Source organism: Bufo gargarizans, chromosome 5 (genome assembly GCF_014858855.1).
Source record: "Bufo gargarizans isolate SCDJY-AF-19 chromosome 5, ASM1485885v1, whole genome shotgun sequence".
NCBI lineage: Eukaryota > Metazoa > Chordata > Amphibia > Anura > Bufonidae > Bufo > Bufo gargarizans.
Genome location: NC_058084.1, coordinates 491,002,689 through 491,019,134, shown reverse-complemented (window position 1 = coordinate 491,019,134; position 16,446 = coordinate 491,002,689). Strand labels below are relative to the sequence as shown.

Here is a 16,446-nt window from a genome sequence, read left to right as displayed (position 1 = left end):
ATGTATCGTTTCCCATATATATGATATTAATTACTATTGTCTACGCCTTCATGTCTGTGGTAATAAATATAGGGCTAATAAGGAGTATCTATTGTATATCGTATGTGAGGGCACTTTAGGACTGAGGGGGGAGAGGCTGCGTAGTTTTGTATTTTTTATTCAGTATTTTCATGTAAAAAAAACGAATAAACTGCCACCAGGACTGATAGAAAAAAGCCTGTGAGTCCTGCTTCCCCGCTCACTCATAGTAAAAGCCTGTGAGTCCTACTTCCCTTGTCCATTCATAGTGAAAGCCTGTGAGTCCTGCTTCCCTTGTCCATTCATAGTGAAAGCCTGTGAGTCCTGCTTCCCTTGTCCATTCATAGTGAAAGCCTGTGAGTCCTGCTTCCCTTGTCCATTCATAGTGAAAGCCTGTGAGTCCTGCTTCCCTTGTCCATTCATAGTGAAAGCCTGTGAGTCCTGCTTTCCTTGTCCATTCATAGTGAAAGCCTGTGAGTCCTGCTTCCCTTGTCCATTCATAGTGAAAGCCTGTGAGTCCTGCTTCACTTGTCCATTCATAGTGAAAGCCTGTGAGTCCTGCTTCCCTTGTCCATTCATAGTGAAAGCCTGTGAGTCCTGCTTCCCTTGTCCATTCATAGTGAAAGCCTGTGAGTCCTGCTTCCCTTGTCCATTCATAGTGAAAGCCTGTGAGTCCTGCTTCCCTTGTCCATTCATAGTGAAAGCCTGTGAGTCCTGCTTCCCTTGTCCATTCATAGTGAAAGCCTGTGAGTCCTGCTTCCCTTGTCCATTCATAGTGAAAGCCTGTGAGTCCTGCTTCCCTTGTCCATTCATAGTGAAAGCCTGTGAGTCCTGCTTCCCTTGTCCATTCATAGTGAAAGCCTGTGAGTCCTGCTTCCCTTGTCCATTCATAGTGAAAGCCTGTGAGTCCTGCTTCCCTTGTCCATTCATAGTAAAAGCCTGTGAGTCCTTTTCCCCTCGTTCAGTTATAGAGAGAGTCTGGGAGTCCTGATTCTTCTGCCACACTTAGGCCGAATGCACATAGCCGTTTTTCACGGCCGTGAGCGGTCCGTGGAACCACGGGCTGGATTCCTCCCTGCTGCCGCCACAGTACAGTAATACACTGGTATAGATCATATGTCTATTATCTATGTCGTTAAAAATGAGACATTAGCCAGTATATCCTTATATTAAGGACACACCTGGTGTAGGATGTCTCTGTGGCACTTGTGGTCTGCTGCGGGCCTCCTCCTTTGTATGCATTTTTTTGCTGGGGATCGCCCTTAGCAACAGACCACAAGCGCAGTATCTGCTCCCCCGAGCATAAATGCACAACTGCATATGGGGTTGAGCATTTCCTGCCTTTTGAGACCACTTATTTTTGTCATTTAAATCGCACCCCTGTATAAGGCCATGTTCTGCTCAGATCGTTCATTACATATTCCTTTATATTTAACATGAAAAATAATGCTGCATACAAAGCTACTTTTTCCATCCAAACGATGGACACCTTGTAAATAAAAGGGGTCTTTCTTGTGCTGGATCCAGCTATGCAACGTGGTTTCCATTTATGATGCAACTGTGAACAGACGTATACAAGAGATCTGTGCAACGAAGGAAACCCGTCACCGTGAAAGGCAGTGCAGTCTGCAAGCAGCAGGTTAAAGGGGTTATCCGAGGCTGGAAATGGCCCCTCACACTGATTTTACTCACCTGGCTCCCCACTCCCTACGCCGGTCCTGGTCCCCACACCTCCGCTGCTGCTTCTCCCTGTGCGCGGATGAAAGGAGCCGCCAATGGTAGGTGGTAACGGGGGAGAGCCTCCCTAGCATCACGGGTGACACCTCCTGCCTGTCTTCCCCCCCCCCCCCCCCCCCCCCAGACACCGAATGTTTTCATCCACGCACAGGGAGAAGCAGCGGGGACCAGAAGCGGCGCGGGGAGTCAGGTAAGTATATTCAATGTGAGGTGGGCCATTCCCAGCCTCAGATAACCCTTTAAAGAACCTCTGCTCTTTTCATGCATCATGTGGGTGGTGCCGCTGCTTAGTCATACAGAGTTACCTGTCAGTCATTGAGTGGTAACGCCCACGTGACTCCAATGCATAAAAAAGCAGAGGTTTAAAGTTCCCCTGGTAGACAAAAATATGTGGGTTCAACAGTGAGTGAAAGCAATAAGCATGAGTGTATCTCGGTGTAACCCCGGGGCTCCCCCCGAGTGATCATCCTAAGGATTTAGCTCCGGTGCTGCTCTGTGGTCGGGGTGTCTTTTGTCCTCATCACCAAACATTTTTGTGTTTTTTCCTGACCTTTTCTTGTGGCACGTGGGCAAAAACTGATGTCACATTACACAGCAGGAAGCACAGGTTCTGCAGCGTCACTTTGTGAATGTCTCTTTATCATCTTACCATCTGTGCCATGTGTAGTAAAGGGCAGAACATTCCCCCATGTGAGTCAGGCTTCCGCATCTCAAGACCGAACGTATTGCTTAAGGTATGACTATATTAAAAGGGACCTCAGGTGATCTGCTTCTGCATATTCACAGTGAGGGTGGGTTATGTTTTCACCAGCTGCAGGAGGAATTCTTGTTACTTTTTCGCGTATTTTACTAATGTTTTCAATACCCAAGAGGCCATTATTAGCCTAGTTAGTGCTGGTGCCCAGCTGCGATTAAATCCTTTTTTTCTACAGATTTTTCTACAGATACTTATTTAGGGTCCATTCACACATCCGTATGTGTTTTGCGGATCCACTGATCCGCAAAACACGGACACCGAAAATGTGTGTTCCGCATTTTGCGGACCGCACATCGCCGGTAGTATAATAGAAAATGGCTAATCTTGTACGCAATTGCAGACAAGTATAGGACATATTCTATTTTTTTCGGAAACGGAATTGCGGACCCAGAAGTGCAGGTCCGCATTTCCAGATCCAGACAGCACATCATGTGGCCCTATAGAAATGAATAGGACCGCAATTCCATTCCGCAAAATGCGGAACAGAATTGACGTGTGAATGTAATCTATATATCCAGGGTTCCTCTTTACAAATTTCAGTTCTGCTTTACACCAGTTTGATAAATCCCCCCCATAGTGTCTGGTTTAACCATGGATTTCCTGCTGACAGATGCCACATCATTTTTTTCCAAATGGCTTACAAGACAAAATTAATACCCACGATACTATCCCCCACTGCTGCCATACTTTTGTTCACCTGCTAACCACTGCAGCCAGTCATTGGTTGTAGCAGTAAAGGTCATGGATAGGATGCATATAGATGGCGGGTCACACATCCAATCCAGCAGTGTCCAGGAGCAGCGGAGACAGGAGTTCAGCACTGGACAAATAATATAACAAAAACAAAGACAGGTGCACTCTGCGGTCTTACTAACCCTTGTACTGGTGTAAAATTGAGAATTAGCCAACATATCCTGCTTGGAGGACATGTCTGAGCCCAAGCACCGCGCCAAGGTTTCTCTCAAGTAGCTCGGGACTGAGCTACTTGAGAAACCTTGGCGCGGTGCTGTGGCAATGAATTCACCCAAACTGATTTGAGTACAGTCCTGCAGAAGTCTGGTGGACTCTCTGAACTCATCACAGTTCCCCTTAAAGTCAACCATAGTCTCTTCGATTTAGTGGATCTACCAACAGTGTAATGTTGACGGAAATGGGTATGGATTCTTTATTCCACGTGGCGTTGTCGTTTATATCCCCCTCCTCCATTGAAATACCATGTGTATTACAAATAAACAGTTCAACCAGTCTCCCCCCCAAGTACAGAAAGTGCTCCTGATATGGAGGAGAGGGTCAAACAATGAGCACAGCTCTGAAGCCCACTCACTTTTTCTGATAGGGGCCAGTATGACATTCAGCTGCAACACTGAATGTCATATTTGATCACATTTTGCAGATTTTTGCCTCTTCTCTTTTTTTTTAAAGATTTGTGTGATATCTGACCTGGGGAAAAAAAAACCTTCTGTGAAGTGTCAGCAGATTACAGGCTTCTTAGAAGTGTTCTGACCACTTTTGAAGAGCGTCTGTGCTTTCCACCCTCTGATCATCTTTACCGCATTCTCAGGCATCAGCCGTTAGATCCGACCTGCATCTCGGGGACAGAAGTCCATGACTGACTGGACTTTCTGCCATGGATGTGCAACAGATCCGTACAAGGATCAGCCCTATTGTCATTCAGTGGGGCTGATCCTCGGCAGTTCCATCTACAATAAGTAGCGTGGTGCTTTTCTCGTCTGTGTCATTTAAACAGTAGTGCCCCATGTGCCATCATTTAGAAAATAGATAAGTCCAAGGCACTGTAACTAATAAAATCACAAATTTATTATTTTCTTCCTTAAAACATGCTTGTTTGCCACATTTTGGTGACACATGGTCTTGTCTACATTCAAATGGAGTAATGATGGTTTTCAACACATACTCAGATTCCCGTGGTTAGATGGCTGTGTCCACAATTACTGTGAACAAGTCACAGAAGATCGCTGGAGAAACTGAAGAACGCTGTTGCATAGGCAAGGTATCTTCTGGGGAAGGCTGACTCTTGCCAGACAAAGTGGGACAAATCCCCAACTTCCCTGTTTGCTCAAATACATGTACCAACCTCAACTTGTCACTCCCTCTAGTTGTGGCTGTCCTCCCACAAGTTGACGTCAGGTCAGTCCTTTCTCCCTCTCTAATGGAAAGTGATCATCACATCAGACACCAGCCTTCGACGCCAAGGGGAATGGTCTCGAGAGAAGTCACTCCTACCTATCAACATATTGGAGCTGAGAGCGATGCTATTGTCCTAGGTGCATTGGACTGACCAGCTGGCCAAACATACAGTCTCCATCCAGACAGACAATTCAACAGCAGTGGTGTACCACAACCATCAAGGGGGAATACAGAGTCCCACAGCCATGGAGAAAACAGATGCAGATCTCCAAGTGGGCAGAACACTAGTACTATCAGCCATACAAATTCCAGGAGTCTGGATTTTCCAAGCAGAGAACGAGTGGACACAAGAAAATGGAAACTTCATCTTTAAGTTTTTCGGACAATTTGCAACACTTGCAACTCCATCGTACATTAACCTGATGGCTTCTCACCTCAATCGGCAACTTCCCGCCTTCATGGCTTGGTTTCATGACCCCTCACTCTGCTGATAGACAATTCACATTCTCTTATGCGTTCCCTCCAATTCCTCTGTTACCTCGGCTTCTCAGCAAGATTCGGTGAAAGGGTCTGCCTTTCATTTAATCACTCTAGACTATCGACAGGTTTGGTATGCGTCTATGATCGCTCTTCTAGCGGACCAACCTTGGCCTTGACAATGTTCTCTCACATGGTCCTTTCCATCTCACAAAATTACCTCCACTGTGTTTAACGACATTGCTGTTGAAGCTGCTGTTTTCAGAGCCATTAGTGTCTGTCATCAAGACTGTGATAAAGGCCAGGAAACCAGCTTCCCCTTATCTACCACAGGACAAGTAAGTCCTTTTTCCACTGGTGCGAACAATTGTACGTGTTGTTCTCTCTGCCTACCATTCTGATCTTCCTTCAGGCAGGTTTGGATTTGGGTCTTTGGCTCAGTTCTCTCAAGGGACATGTTTCCTATAGTCTATTCTTTTTTAGCTACCTCTAGCTTCCAATTTGGCATTTTGCGCCTTTTTTCAGTGTGTGGCTCATGCAGCTCTCCCTTACCGATGCCCTTTACCTCCCTGGGGCCTCAACCTTGTCCTAGACTTAATACAGCTGTCTCCTTTTGAACTCTTACAGGAGACATTTCACCTCTTTCACTCTCGTTCAAGGCTCTTTCATGGTCGACATCACATCTATCCATAGAGTTTCGGAATCATGTAAATCCCCCTTCTTGGTCCTTCACTAGGGCAAGGTTGTCCTCAGACTGGTCCCATCCTTTTTGCAGAAGGTCGTGACGGCTTTTCATCTTAATCAGGATATTGTAATGCCCTCGTGTTGAGACCCCACTTGGGCTGAGGAAGAATCTCCATACTCTGGAGGTAGTGCGGGCAATACGCATTTACCTCCTCCATGGCCCCTTTTGGAAGGTCAGCGTCTCTTTTTGTTTTCTGGGACAGTCTTAGGAGTCTGGCGGCCTCCAAATCCACTATCTCCTGTTAGATCCGGCTGCCCATTTCTGAGGCATATTGCCCTAAGGGCCTGGAGTCGAACCCCCTTTTGGCTGACTGCTCATTCTATCCGTTCCATAGGAGCCTCTTGGGTGGTGCTTCACCAAGCATCTGCTCGTCAAGTGTGTAAGGCTGCTACCTGGTCATCTCTACACACCTTACCATACCTACCTACCATACCTACACACATCCGTTGATGCAGCAGTAGGTCACAGGCAGCGGTTGATAACTGCACTTCTCTATTCAGAGCACATTCTTTTCCCACCCTGGGCACTACTTTGGAACAACCCAAGGCCTCTCTGTGTCCCTCAATGACACAGATGAGAAAAATAGATTTGTCACTTACTGTAAAATCCTTTTCTTTTCTGTTCACTGGAGGCCACAGCTACCACCCTTTTTAATTCTATGAGATCCTTTGTTGAGTAGTTTGGTTTTGCCCGAGTTCTCCGACCTGCTTGTTGCGGGTTCGTTCAGTTCTAGGCTCCTATGTCCTTTTTTTGTTTGGCTTTCTCATTCTTGGTCTGCTTCTAATGTTCTGAAATACACATTAGTTTTTTGTCGGCCAAACCTGCTGAGAACTCTCAGATGTCGGGGGGAGACAAGGATCGGGAGAAATATTTTTGCCCAATCCTTTTGTTCTCCCAAGAGATATGCCTCCTCCAGAAGTGTCTGTTGTTCAGCCATGCCAAACATGTATCTGTATGGGGAAGTCGGGAGAGAGAGGACATGGTCATGCAGAGGTACATAGCATTATAAATCAGTATAATGCCCTGCGCTCCTGCAAGACCAGCAGTGTCCAGAACGGAGGACCCAGCTCACACACGGAGCGTGATTCCCGCACTGTACACACTCGTGTGAAACAGCCCTTAGTCCCTGTAGGAAGGGAATGGCTGATGGGAGGAGTGAACACTTTTAACTGCTTTACGTCCGCCTACTACTACCGGTATGGCGGCCACTCTCTTCCTCTGCCAGCCCCTCCCTCTTCTTCTTGATTGACAGGGCCAATGTCATCTTGCCTGATTCTGTCAATCAATGCAAATGGTGCACAGAGCGGCTCGGGCCCACCATCGGTGCACTTAACTATTAATTAGCATATTTATGAAATGTACTTTTTCTCCAAATTGAAACAACAGATCACTAAATGAAAGGTTTATATTATATTTATATCATTATATTCAGCTGAGCTAGCCCTACAAGTCATGGTGCCAGGTTTATCAGTGTATTGCCTCCCAGACAAACTCCCTTTAAGGTACCAAGTAAAATTAGCTTTAGAGGGGCATCTTGTAAAGACGTATGGGCATCATAGATCTACATTGCATTGACCCCAAACAAACTACTGTGTGCAGTCCATATTATTCATTATTGAGCTATGTATCACGGGCCCAAATGCGTCAGGTTAACAAAAGCGATGTAACTTGTGCTGATTATACAAACTTTTTAACCATTATATTTCTTGATTGTAGGATTCCTCTAGTTCCCAGAAGACCTCAGACTCCAGAGATGAACTCGGGGAAACAGAAGAGTAAAGGGGCAGCTGTAAAAGGAAAGGAGGATCCCAACATGGAGGTCGCAGGGCAGCTCTCTGAAGCCGATCAGAAGCTCATTCATGAAGCATGGCAGACGGCTCTGTCAGCCATTGCTAATATGGTAAGCTGGGCTTTGGGAGTCCCACTGCAGCATGCCTGGCAAACAGCTGATCCTGCTGGGGAAAGCTGCTGTGCCTAGCCAGACATCTTGTATTATCACATGTCGTCATTCAGATGAACGGCTCTCTGTGTAATAAACGAAAGCCTGGAGTCCTCCAGAACAGAAGCCACATCTACAGAGCGCGTGATTATTAGGACAGTTACAGTGCCTTCAAAAAGTATTCATACCCCTTGAAATTTTCCAAATTTTTTCATGTTACACCCTTAAACTTAAATGTATTTTATTGGGATTTTATGTGATAGACCAACACAAAGTAGCAAATATGTGTGAAGTGAAACGAAAATGATGCATGGTTTTCAAAAAATTTTATTTAAAAAAATCTGGATAGTGTGGTGTGCATTTGTATTCAGCCCCCCTGAGTCAGTACTTTATAGGACTACCTTTCACTGCAATTACAGCTGCAAATCTTTTAGGGGATGTCTCTACCAGCTTTGCACATCTAGAGGCTGACATTTTTGCTCATTCTTCTTTGCTGAATAGCTTGCGCTCAGTCAGATTGGATGGAGAGCGTCTGTGAACAGCAGTTTTCAAGTCTTGCCACAGGTTCTCAGTGGGATTTAGGACTGTGACTGGGCTATTCTAACACATGAATATGCTTTGATCTAAACCCTTCCATTGTAGCTCTGGCTGGATGTTAAGCGTTGTTGTCCTGCTGGAAGGTGAACTTCCGCCCCAGTCTCAAATCTTTTTTAGCCTCTACCAGGTTTTCCTCCAGGATTGCCCTGTATTTAGCTCCATCCATCTTCCCATCAACTCTGACCAGCTTCCCTGTCCTGAAGAAAAGCCTCCCACAGTGTGATGCTGCCACCAGCATTTTTCACGGCGAGGATGTTGTTTTCAGGGGGATGTGCAGTATTAGTTTACTACCACACATAGCATATTGCATTTAGGCAAAAATGTTCAACTTTGGTCTCATATGACCAGAGCACCTTCTTCCACATTTGCTGTGTCTCCTACATGACTTGTGGCAAACCACAAAGGGACTTCTTATGGCTTGCTTTCAAAAATGACTTTCTTCTTGCCACTCTTCCATAAAGGCCAGATTTGTGAAGTACACGACTAATAGTTGTCCTGTGGACAGATTCTCCCACCTGAGCTGTGGATCTCTGCAGCTCCTCCAGAGTGACCATGGGCTTGGCTGCTTCTCTAATTAGTGTTCTCCTTGCCTCAGATGTCTGTTTAGGTGGACGGCCATGGCTTACTAGGTTTGCAGTTGTGCCATACTCCTTCCATTTTCAGATGATGGATTGAACAGTTTTCCTCGTTAGATGTTCAGAGCTTGGGATTTTTTTTTATAACCTAACCCTGCTTTACACGTCCCCAGAACTTTATCCCTGACCTGTCTGGTGTGTTCCTCGGTTTTCATGATGCTATTTGATCACTAATGTTCTCTAACAAACCTCTGAGGCCTTCACAGACCAGCTCGAGTTATATGGATAATAAATTACACACAGGAGGATTTATTAATTAGGTGACTTCTGAAGGTAATTGGTCACATTGGATTTTATTTAGGGGTATCAGAGTACAGGGGGCTGAATATAAATGCATTTATTAAAATTTTGAAAACCATGTGCCATTTTCTTTTCCCTTGACAGATATTTGCCCCTTGTGTTGGTCTATCACATAAAATCCCAATAAAATACATTTTAGTTTGTGGGTGTAACTCGAAAAAATTTGGAAAAGCTCAAAGGGTATGAATACATTTTCAAGGCTCTGTATTTTGGAATGGGCAGTAAAGATTTTTTTTAAATATTCAAGAGCTGTGTCCATTGGGTGGCTCACCTGTGCATTTCCACCTGGCTTATCTCCCCTACCAGTCATTGGTAGAAGAGGAAGGGAAGATGGAGATGGAGAAGCCACTCATTGGACATCACTCCCACCCTGAGATTTTAGTGGCACGGAGCACCTGTCCTTATAAATAGATCATGTTGTACAGTATGTACACTGTATTATATATACTATACTGTGTATAATGTGTGTGACTTGTGTCTTGTTCCTGTCCGTGCGTGTCTTTTACTGCAAATCAAACTCTGACTTTTCGCCCCCAGGTAGCAAATGAAAAACAAGCGCTGGAGGCGGAGGAAGAGAAGGAGCACCAATTGTTGGAGCTGAAGGAAAAGGAAAGATTTAAAGCCTCTCAGACCACGTCTCAAAGCAACCAAAAAGGGGTAAAAAAGAAATCACCCAACAGGAAAAAAGGTAAGGCCCCCTCCTTAGTGGTGATGGGACTAGGACTGGCATTGTCATGGAGGTGCTATCGCTGGAATTGTTATGGAGGCACTCTAGCTGACATTGTTACGGAGACTGTAGCGGACATTGTTTTGGTGGAATCACAACTGACATTTTTATGTAGCCTATGGCTTGCATTTCTATGGAGGCAGTATGACTGACATTGCTAGGGAGGCAGTATGACTGACATTGCTATGGAGGCAGTATGACTGACATTGCTATGGAGGCAGTATGACTGACATTGCTATGGAGGCAGTATGACTGACATTTTTATGTAGCCTATGGCTTGCATTTCTATGGAGGCAGTATGACTGACATTGCTAGGGAGGCAGTATGACTGACATTGCTATGGAGGCAGTATGACTGACATTGCTATGGAGGCAGTATGACTGACATTGCTAGGGAGGCCCGGCAGTTGAGGGTACGTTCACACAACCATATTTTCAGTCCGCGTCTGATCCGTATTTTTTGCAGATTGCACAGGGACCTATTCATATCTATGTGGCTACACGGATATCCTACGTGTGTAGTGCGCATCTGCTCGGCTGAGCCACAAATTACATAAAACATGTTCCATTCTTGTCCGTTTTCCAGGCAAGAATATGCATTTTTTTCAATAGGGCCTGCAGAAGTGCAGGATGCACGCTGACCGCATTCGTATTTTGCGGCCGTGGAGTTTGAGGAGTTTTGTACAGTATCTCCTTTTTTTTCAGGGGAAAAATCACCTGGGCCTGCAGCCCCCACACCTCCACCCGCAGCCCCAGAGGACAGCTCAGAGCAGCACAAGAAACAGGAAAGTAAAGTGAAGATGAGACAGGAATATCTTGCTGCTCTTGAATGCGAAGGTTGGTGATAGAAACAGTGCACACTTACTGTAGAGCAGAGCTGTATGCAGCAAACCCCCTAGTGACAATGTGTGTATTGGGGTCCTGCTGTAGGAGCCGTCTGTGATCAGATGCTATAATGAAGGTAAGTAGTTGCTGGCCTGCCACAAGGAAATGCATTATATAGACCATAGCTGCATTATGTAGACCACCCTGACTGCTTCGATAATGATCGGTCAGGGCATTCATGAACTATGCTACGCTGTCCTCTCTGTCACTGATCTGTATGGCCAGTGCATCCAGGAAGCCACAGGACACATCACTGTGCCTGTGGAGGTGAGTAGACCACCAGACCGCCTCATAGTAACCCTCTTTTTTACCCAATAAATACCCCTCTTATACCATAGACCAACAGGTATTAATCCTTTAGAACATTAGATATTTAAATCTCTATATCTCTTGTATACCCTAGACCACCAGGTATAAACCAGTTTTTACTGTAGATGTAAGTAAATAAAGGATAAAATATAAACCTTACCCATCTACCCCTGACCATCATGGAATATAGTATTATCTTCTCTTATATCCTAGAGCAGTAGCTATAAGTCTCCCTTTTACTAAAGATCGCTAGAGAATAAAATATGCACCCTCCTCTTCTACCCTAGACTAACAGGGAATAAAACATAAACCATCCTCCTCTACCCTAGACCACCAGAAAGTAAGATATGAACCCTCCTCCTCTACCCTAGACTAACAGGGAATAAAACATAAACCATCCTCCTCTACCCTAGACCACCAGAAATACTAGTTTAGTTTACGGGTAAATCCTTTTCCAGGAGTCCGACATGACAGCACCCATGGAGGTTGTCCTTTTGGTCTCTGTAGGGACAGGAAGCGAGAGAGATTAAAAGGCCCCCACCCCTCCCACTCTCCAGTGTTTTTCCAAATTACTACACCGGATAGGATCCAACACCTTTATTAATACAATGTTATATTCACACTGCTTACAAGGCTGGAACCAGCATAACAGGGAGGGTAGTACAGGGTGCTGTCATGTCGGACTCCTGGAAAAGGATTTACCGGTAAACTAAACCAGTATTTCCAGGACGTCCCTCCATGACAGCACCCATGGAGAACTAACAACTGAATCTCCTAGGGGGGGACTACTGCCTGAAGGACTTTTCGCCCAAAGGCCAAGTCCTGTCCGGCCAATACATCTAGCCTGTAATGTTTAGCAAAAGTCAGGAAGTTAGACCAGGTTGCAGCCTTGCAAATCTGGTCAATTGTAGCGTCGGCCCTTTCGGCCCAGGAAGTTGCCATCGCTCTCGTGGAATGTGCCTTCAGATTTAAGGGGCAGGTCATTTCCTGCAGTCTGTATGCTTCTCTGATGGTGTCCTTAATCCACCGTGCCAGCGTCTGTTTTGATGCTTTCAAGCCTCTATTCTTCCCACCGAACTGGATGAACAGATTACTTGATCTCCTCCAGGAACTGGTTCTGTCCAGATAGGCTAGGATTGCTCTTCTAACGTCCAGCCTCTGGAATCTTTCCTCCTGTATATTTTTGGGAAAGGAACAAAATGAAGGGAGTGTTAGCTCCTGTTCTCTATGGAAAGTAGAGACCACCTTGGGAAGAAAAGCTGGATCCGGCCTCAAGATTATGCGGTCATCCAGAATCCTTAGATAAGGTTGTTTAATTGATAAGGCCTGGATTTCCCCTATCCTGCGGGCTGTGGTTATAGCCAGAAGAAACACCGCTTTTAGAGACAGAAATTTTTCGGATATCTGCCCAATCGGCTCAAAAGGAGGATCGCATAACCCTTCTAAAACTATGTTTAGACTCCAGGGGGGGACCGACTGTCTCAAGGTGGGTCTCAATCTAGAAGCTGCTTTTAGAAAACTTTTAATCCACCTATGATCTGCAAGGGGAGTATCGAGACAACAGCTGAGAGCCGAAATCTGTACTTTGAGTGTGCTGGGTTTCAGACCTGCATCGAACCCCTCCTGAAGGAACTCTAATATACAACCCACCGTGGGGGATCTGGAATCTGTATGGTTCTGTGACAACCAGGATGAGAACTTCTTCCAAATCTTGTTGTATATTGCTCTTGTGATAGGTTTGCGGCAGCTCTGTAAAGTTGAAATTACCTTGTCCGAGAGCCCTTTATTCCTTAAGGTCTGCCTCTCAGGATCCATGCTGTAAGGTTCAGTTTGTCCAGGTTGGGGTGAAACAGAGGACCTTGCGATAGAAGATCCTGTCTTTTTGGAAGGGATATTGGATCCCTGATGGACATGGTCTTTAGAACCGAAAACCAGGCTCTCTTGGGCCAAGCTGAGGCTATCAAAATCAGCGTGGATGAGCACCCTCTCAATTTCTTCAGGATCTGCGGTATGAGGAGAAGTGGGGGAAAGGCGTAGGCTAGACTCATGTCCCAAGGTTGGGAAAGAGCATCCACCGCCAGTGGTCCTCCTCTTGGGTCTAGCGAGAAGAAATAGTCCAGCTGAGTATTTCTGCTGGACGCGAATAAATCCACTTGAGGTCTCCCCCACTGCTGGCAAATCAACTGGAATACCTCCTGGTTCAATTTCCATTCCCCTGGCCTGACTAACTGTCGGCTGAGAAAGTCCGCTGTGTGATTGAGAGATCCTTTCAGGTGTGTGGCTGAAATGGATAAGATCTTTTCCTCTGACCAGCTGAAGATGAGATCCGCTAGCTCCTGGAGATGAGGATTCTTCGTCCCACCTTGTCTCTTTATGTAGCAAACTGTTGTTACGTTGTCTGATAGTACTCGGACATGATGGCCTATGAGGAGATGTTCTGCCGCTCTCAGGGACTCCCAGACCGCTTTTAATTCCCGGTAGTTTGAGGATCGTAGGGCGTCTGTGTTGGACCAACTGCCCTGAAAGAACTGATCCTCTACGTGAGCCCCCCAACCCTGGCTGCTTGCGTCCGTGGTTAACGTTTTGAGCGGTATCGTGTTCCAGGAAACCCCCCGGGACAGGTATTCTGCTATCAACCACCAGGAGAGGGAGTTTACTGCCCTGTCTGAAAGAGATATCCTGGCGTTTAGCAATCTGTGGTCCTTGTCCCAAGAAGTGAGGACCTCCGCCTGGAGAGTTCTTGAATGGAACTGGGCCCAAGGAACTGTTGTGATGCATGAGGTCATCAGACCTAGGACCTGCATGGCTTCCCGTAGAGTCCGTTTTTTCTTTAGTTTGAAGGCTCTTATTCTTTCCCTTATACTGACCTGCTTGTCCTGGGGAAGAAGGGAATATTGGGTCACGGAGTTTAGGAGGGTTCCTAGGAACTTCTTTTGTGTTGCTGGATGTAGGTCTGATTTTTCCAGGTTTATTTTCCATCCTAGACGTGTGAGTAAAGATAGAGTCCTTCCTTTGTGAAGCTCTAACTCCTCCTCTGAGTCTGCCACAAGCAGAAAATCGTCTAGGTAGGGAATTATAGTTACCTGTCTCTGTCTTAGATAGGCAACTATCTCCGCCACTACCTTTGTAAAGATGCGTGCGGCTGATGAGATTCCAAACGGGAGACATTGGAACTGGAAATGCATAATCCTGCCGTCTTTCTTGATTGCGAACCTCAAGTATTGCTGGCATTGAGGGTGAATGGGGACGTGATAATAAGCGTCCTTTAGATCCAGGGTGCATAGGAACGCCCCTGGGCTTATCAACGGAATTGCAGATTTTATTGATTCCATCTTGAAATGGTGATGTGTTATCCATCTGTTTAGGAATTTCAGGTTAATGATGGTTCTCTTGGAGCCATCCGGTTTGGTTATGAGGAAGAGTTTTGAGTAGTGACCCTTGAATTCCTCTGAAGGAGGGACTTGTACAATTGCGCCTAAACTCAGAAGTTTTTGGATGTCTGCCAGAAGTTGATCCTGCAGGGAGGTCGACTGAAAGATTGTGGTCTGAAAAAGATAAGGAGGGGGAAGGCGAAACTCTATCTTGAACCCTTTCTGGATGGATTCCAGGATGTATTGGTTCTTGGTTATCCTGGTCCATTCTTCCCAAAAAAACTGGAGTCTGCCCCCTACTGGTCTGGCGTCATTGTTTCTCAGGCTTGGAGTTGGGATTAAAGAGGAAACCCCGACCTTTTCCCCCTTTGGGGTAGCTCCACCTTCCCGTCTTCCCTTTACCTCTGGGAGTGCCCTGGAAGCTGCTGGTCGTCTTACGAAAGGGCAAAAGGTTTCTTGCCTTTTTCCTCCGGAAAACCCTTCTTTCTGTCCGCTGTTTTCTCCAGGATCTCATCCAGTACCGGACCAAAGAGGTGAGAACCTTTAAGGGGTAAGGCGCATAATTTACTCTTGGAGGCTATATCCCCTGACCAGGATTTTAGCCACAGAGCTCTCCTCGCCGTATTGGTTAGGGAGTCTGTTTTTGCTGCAAACCTTATGGACTCTGCCGAGGCGTCTGCTACAAAGGATGCGGCCATCTTAAAGAGAGGCAGTGATGCCAGAATTTCTTCCTTAGGGGTGTCCCGCTTAAGATGTTCCTCCAGCTGGTTCACCCATAAACACAGGGATCTGGCCACGGAGGTAGCAGCAATATTGGTATTTATGCTATTGGCCGAAACTTCCCATGCTCTTTTGAGCAAACCGTCGATCTTCCGATCCATTGGCTCCTTTAGCTGGGCTGAGTCTTCAAAGGGGAGAGTGGTTCTCTTTACCACCTTTGCCACTTGAATATCAACTTTAGGGACTATATCCCACAGTTTTGTATCCTCCGAGTTGAACAATAGTCTGTTCTTAAATTCCCGTGGTATATACAATTTTCTATCGGCATCTGCCCACTCGTCTATGACTAAGTCCTTTAAGGTCTCGTTTACCGGGAACAACTTTTTCTTCTTAGCTTTTAAGCCGCCGAACATCTCATCCTGTATCGAGCGAGTCTGTTCCTCCTCCTCTATATCCATTGTCAGCCTTACGGCCGACAGGAGGGGATCTAGATCTTCTTGCGAGAAGAGATATCTTCTCTGGTCGTCGGCCATATAAGATGAACCTTGATCGTCATCCCCCTTTGAGGTTTCCCCTTCTGACAGATATAAGCCTTCTTCTTCAGAATCTGACTCCCTAAGTACACGGGGTCTCTTGGGGGGAGGGGAGACGGCACAGGCTTTCTGCGCTATACTAGAGCTGGCCGCTTGGATCTCCTCTTTCACAATCACTCTCAGATCAGCCAAAAGAGAGGATTGTTCGTCTCTGAGAATCTTTGCCAGGCAGTCACTACACAGGGCTTTTATATATGCGTCCGCCAGTCTTTTTGAGCATAGAGCACATCTTCTGGGTTTCTTTCTAGGTTCTCCCAGCGATTTAACCGTGGTGTCTTTCTCTCCCTGGCATGGAAGAGAGAGAGACCATTAGCCCAGTGCAAAGAAAGAGAGAGGAACCGGAATACAAGCCTCACTTAACTTACATGACTCGGGGTAGGGATGTCTGCGCTAGTGTCCTGCATAGCTGACATCTGGACCTCCATACCACGCTTGGACAGCAAACTGACACACAATTTATGTCCTACCTGGTCCACCCGTTGCCGCGCG

At 46.1% G+C, this 16,446-nt stretch overlaps 1 protein-coding gene across 1 annotated transcript in view; it reads left to right on the top strand.

The window, feature by feature from the left end:
* Positions 1-16,446, top strand: part of SPEF2 (sperm flagellar 2) — a 64,345-nt gene that overhangs the window by 27,303 nt on the left and 20,596 nt on the right. Inside the window, exons 12-14 of the mRNA XM_044295611.1 lie at positions 7,599-7,782; positions 9,891-10,041; positions 10,785-10,916. Of these exons, the coding sequence (XP_044151546.1) occupies positions 7,599-7,782; positions 9,891-10,041; positions 10,785-10,916 (467 nt within the window). The remainder of the gene's footprint in view (positions 1-7,598; positions 7,783-9,890; positions 10,042-10,784; positions 10,917-16,446) is intronic.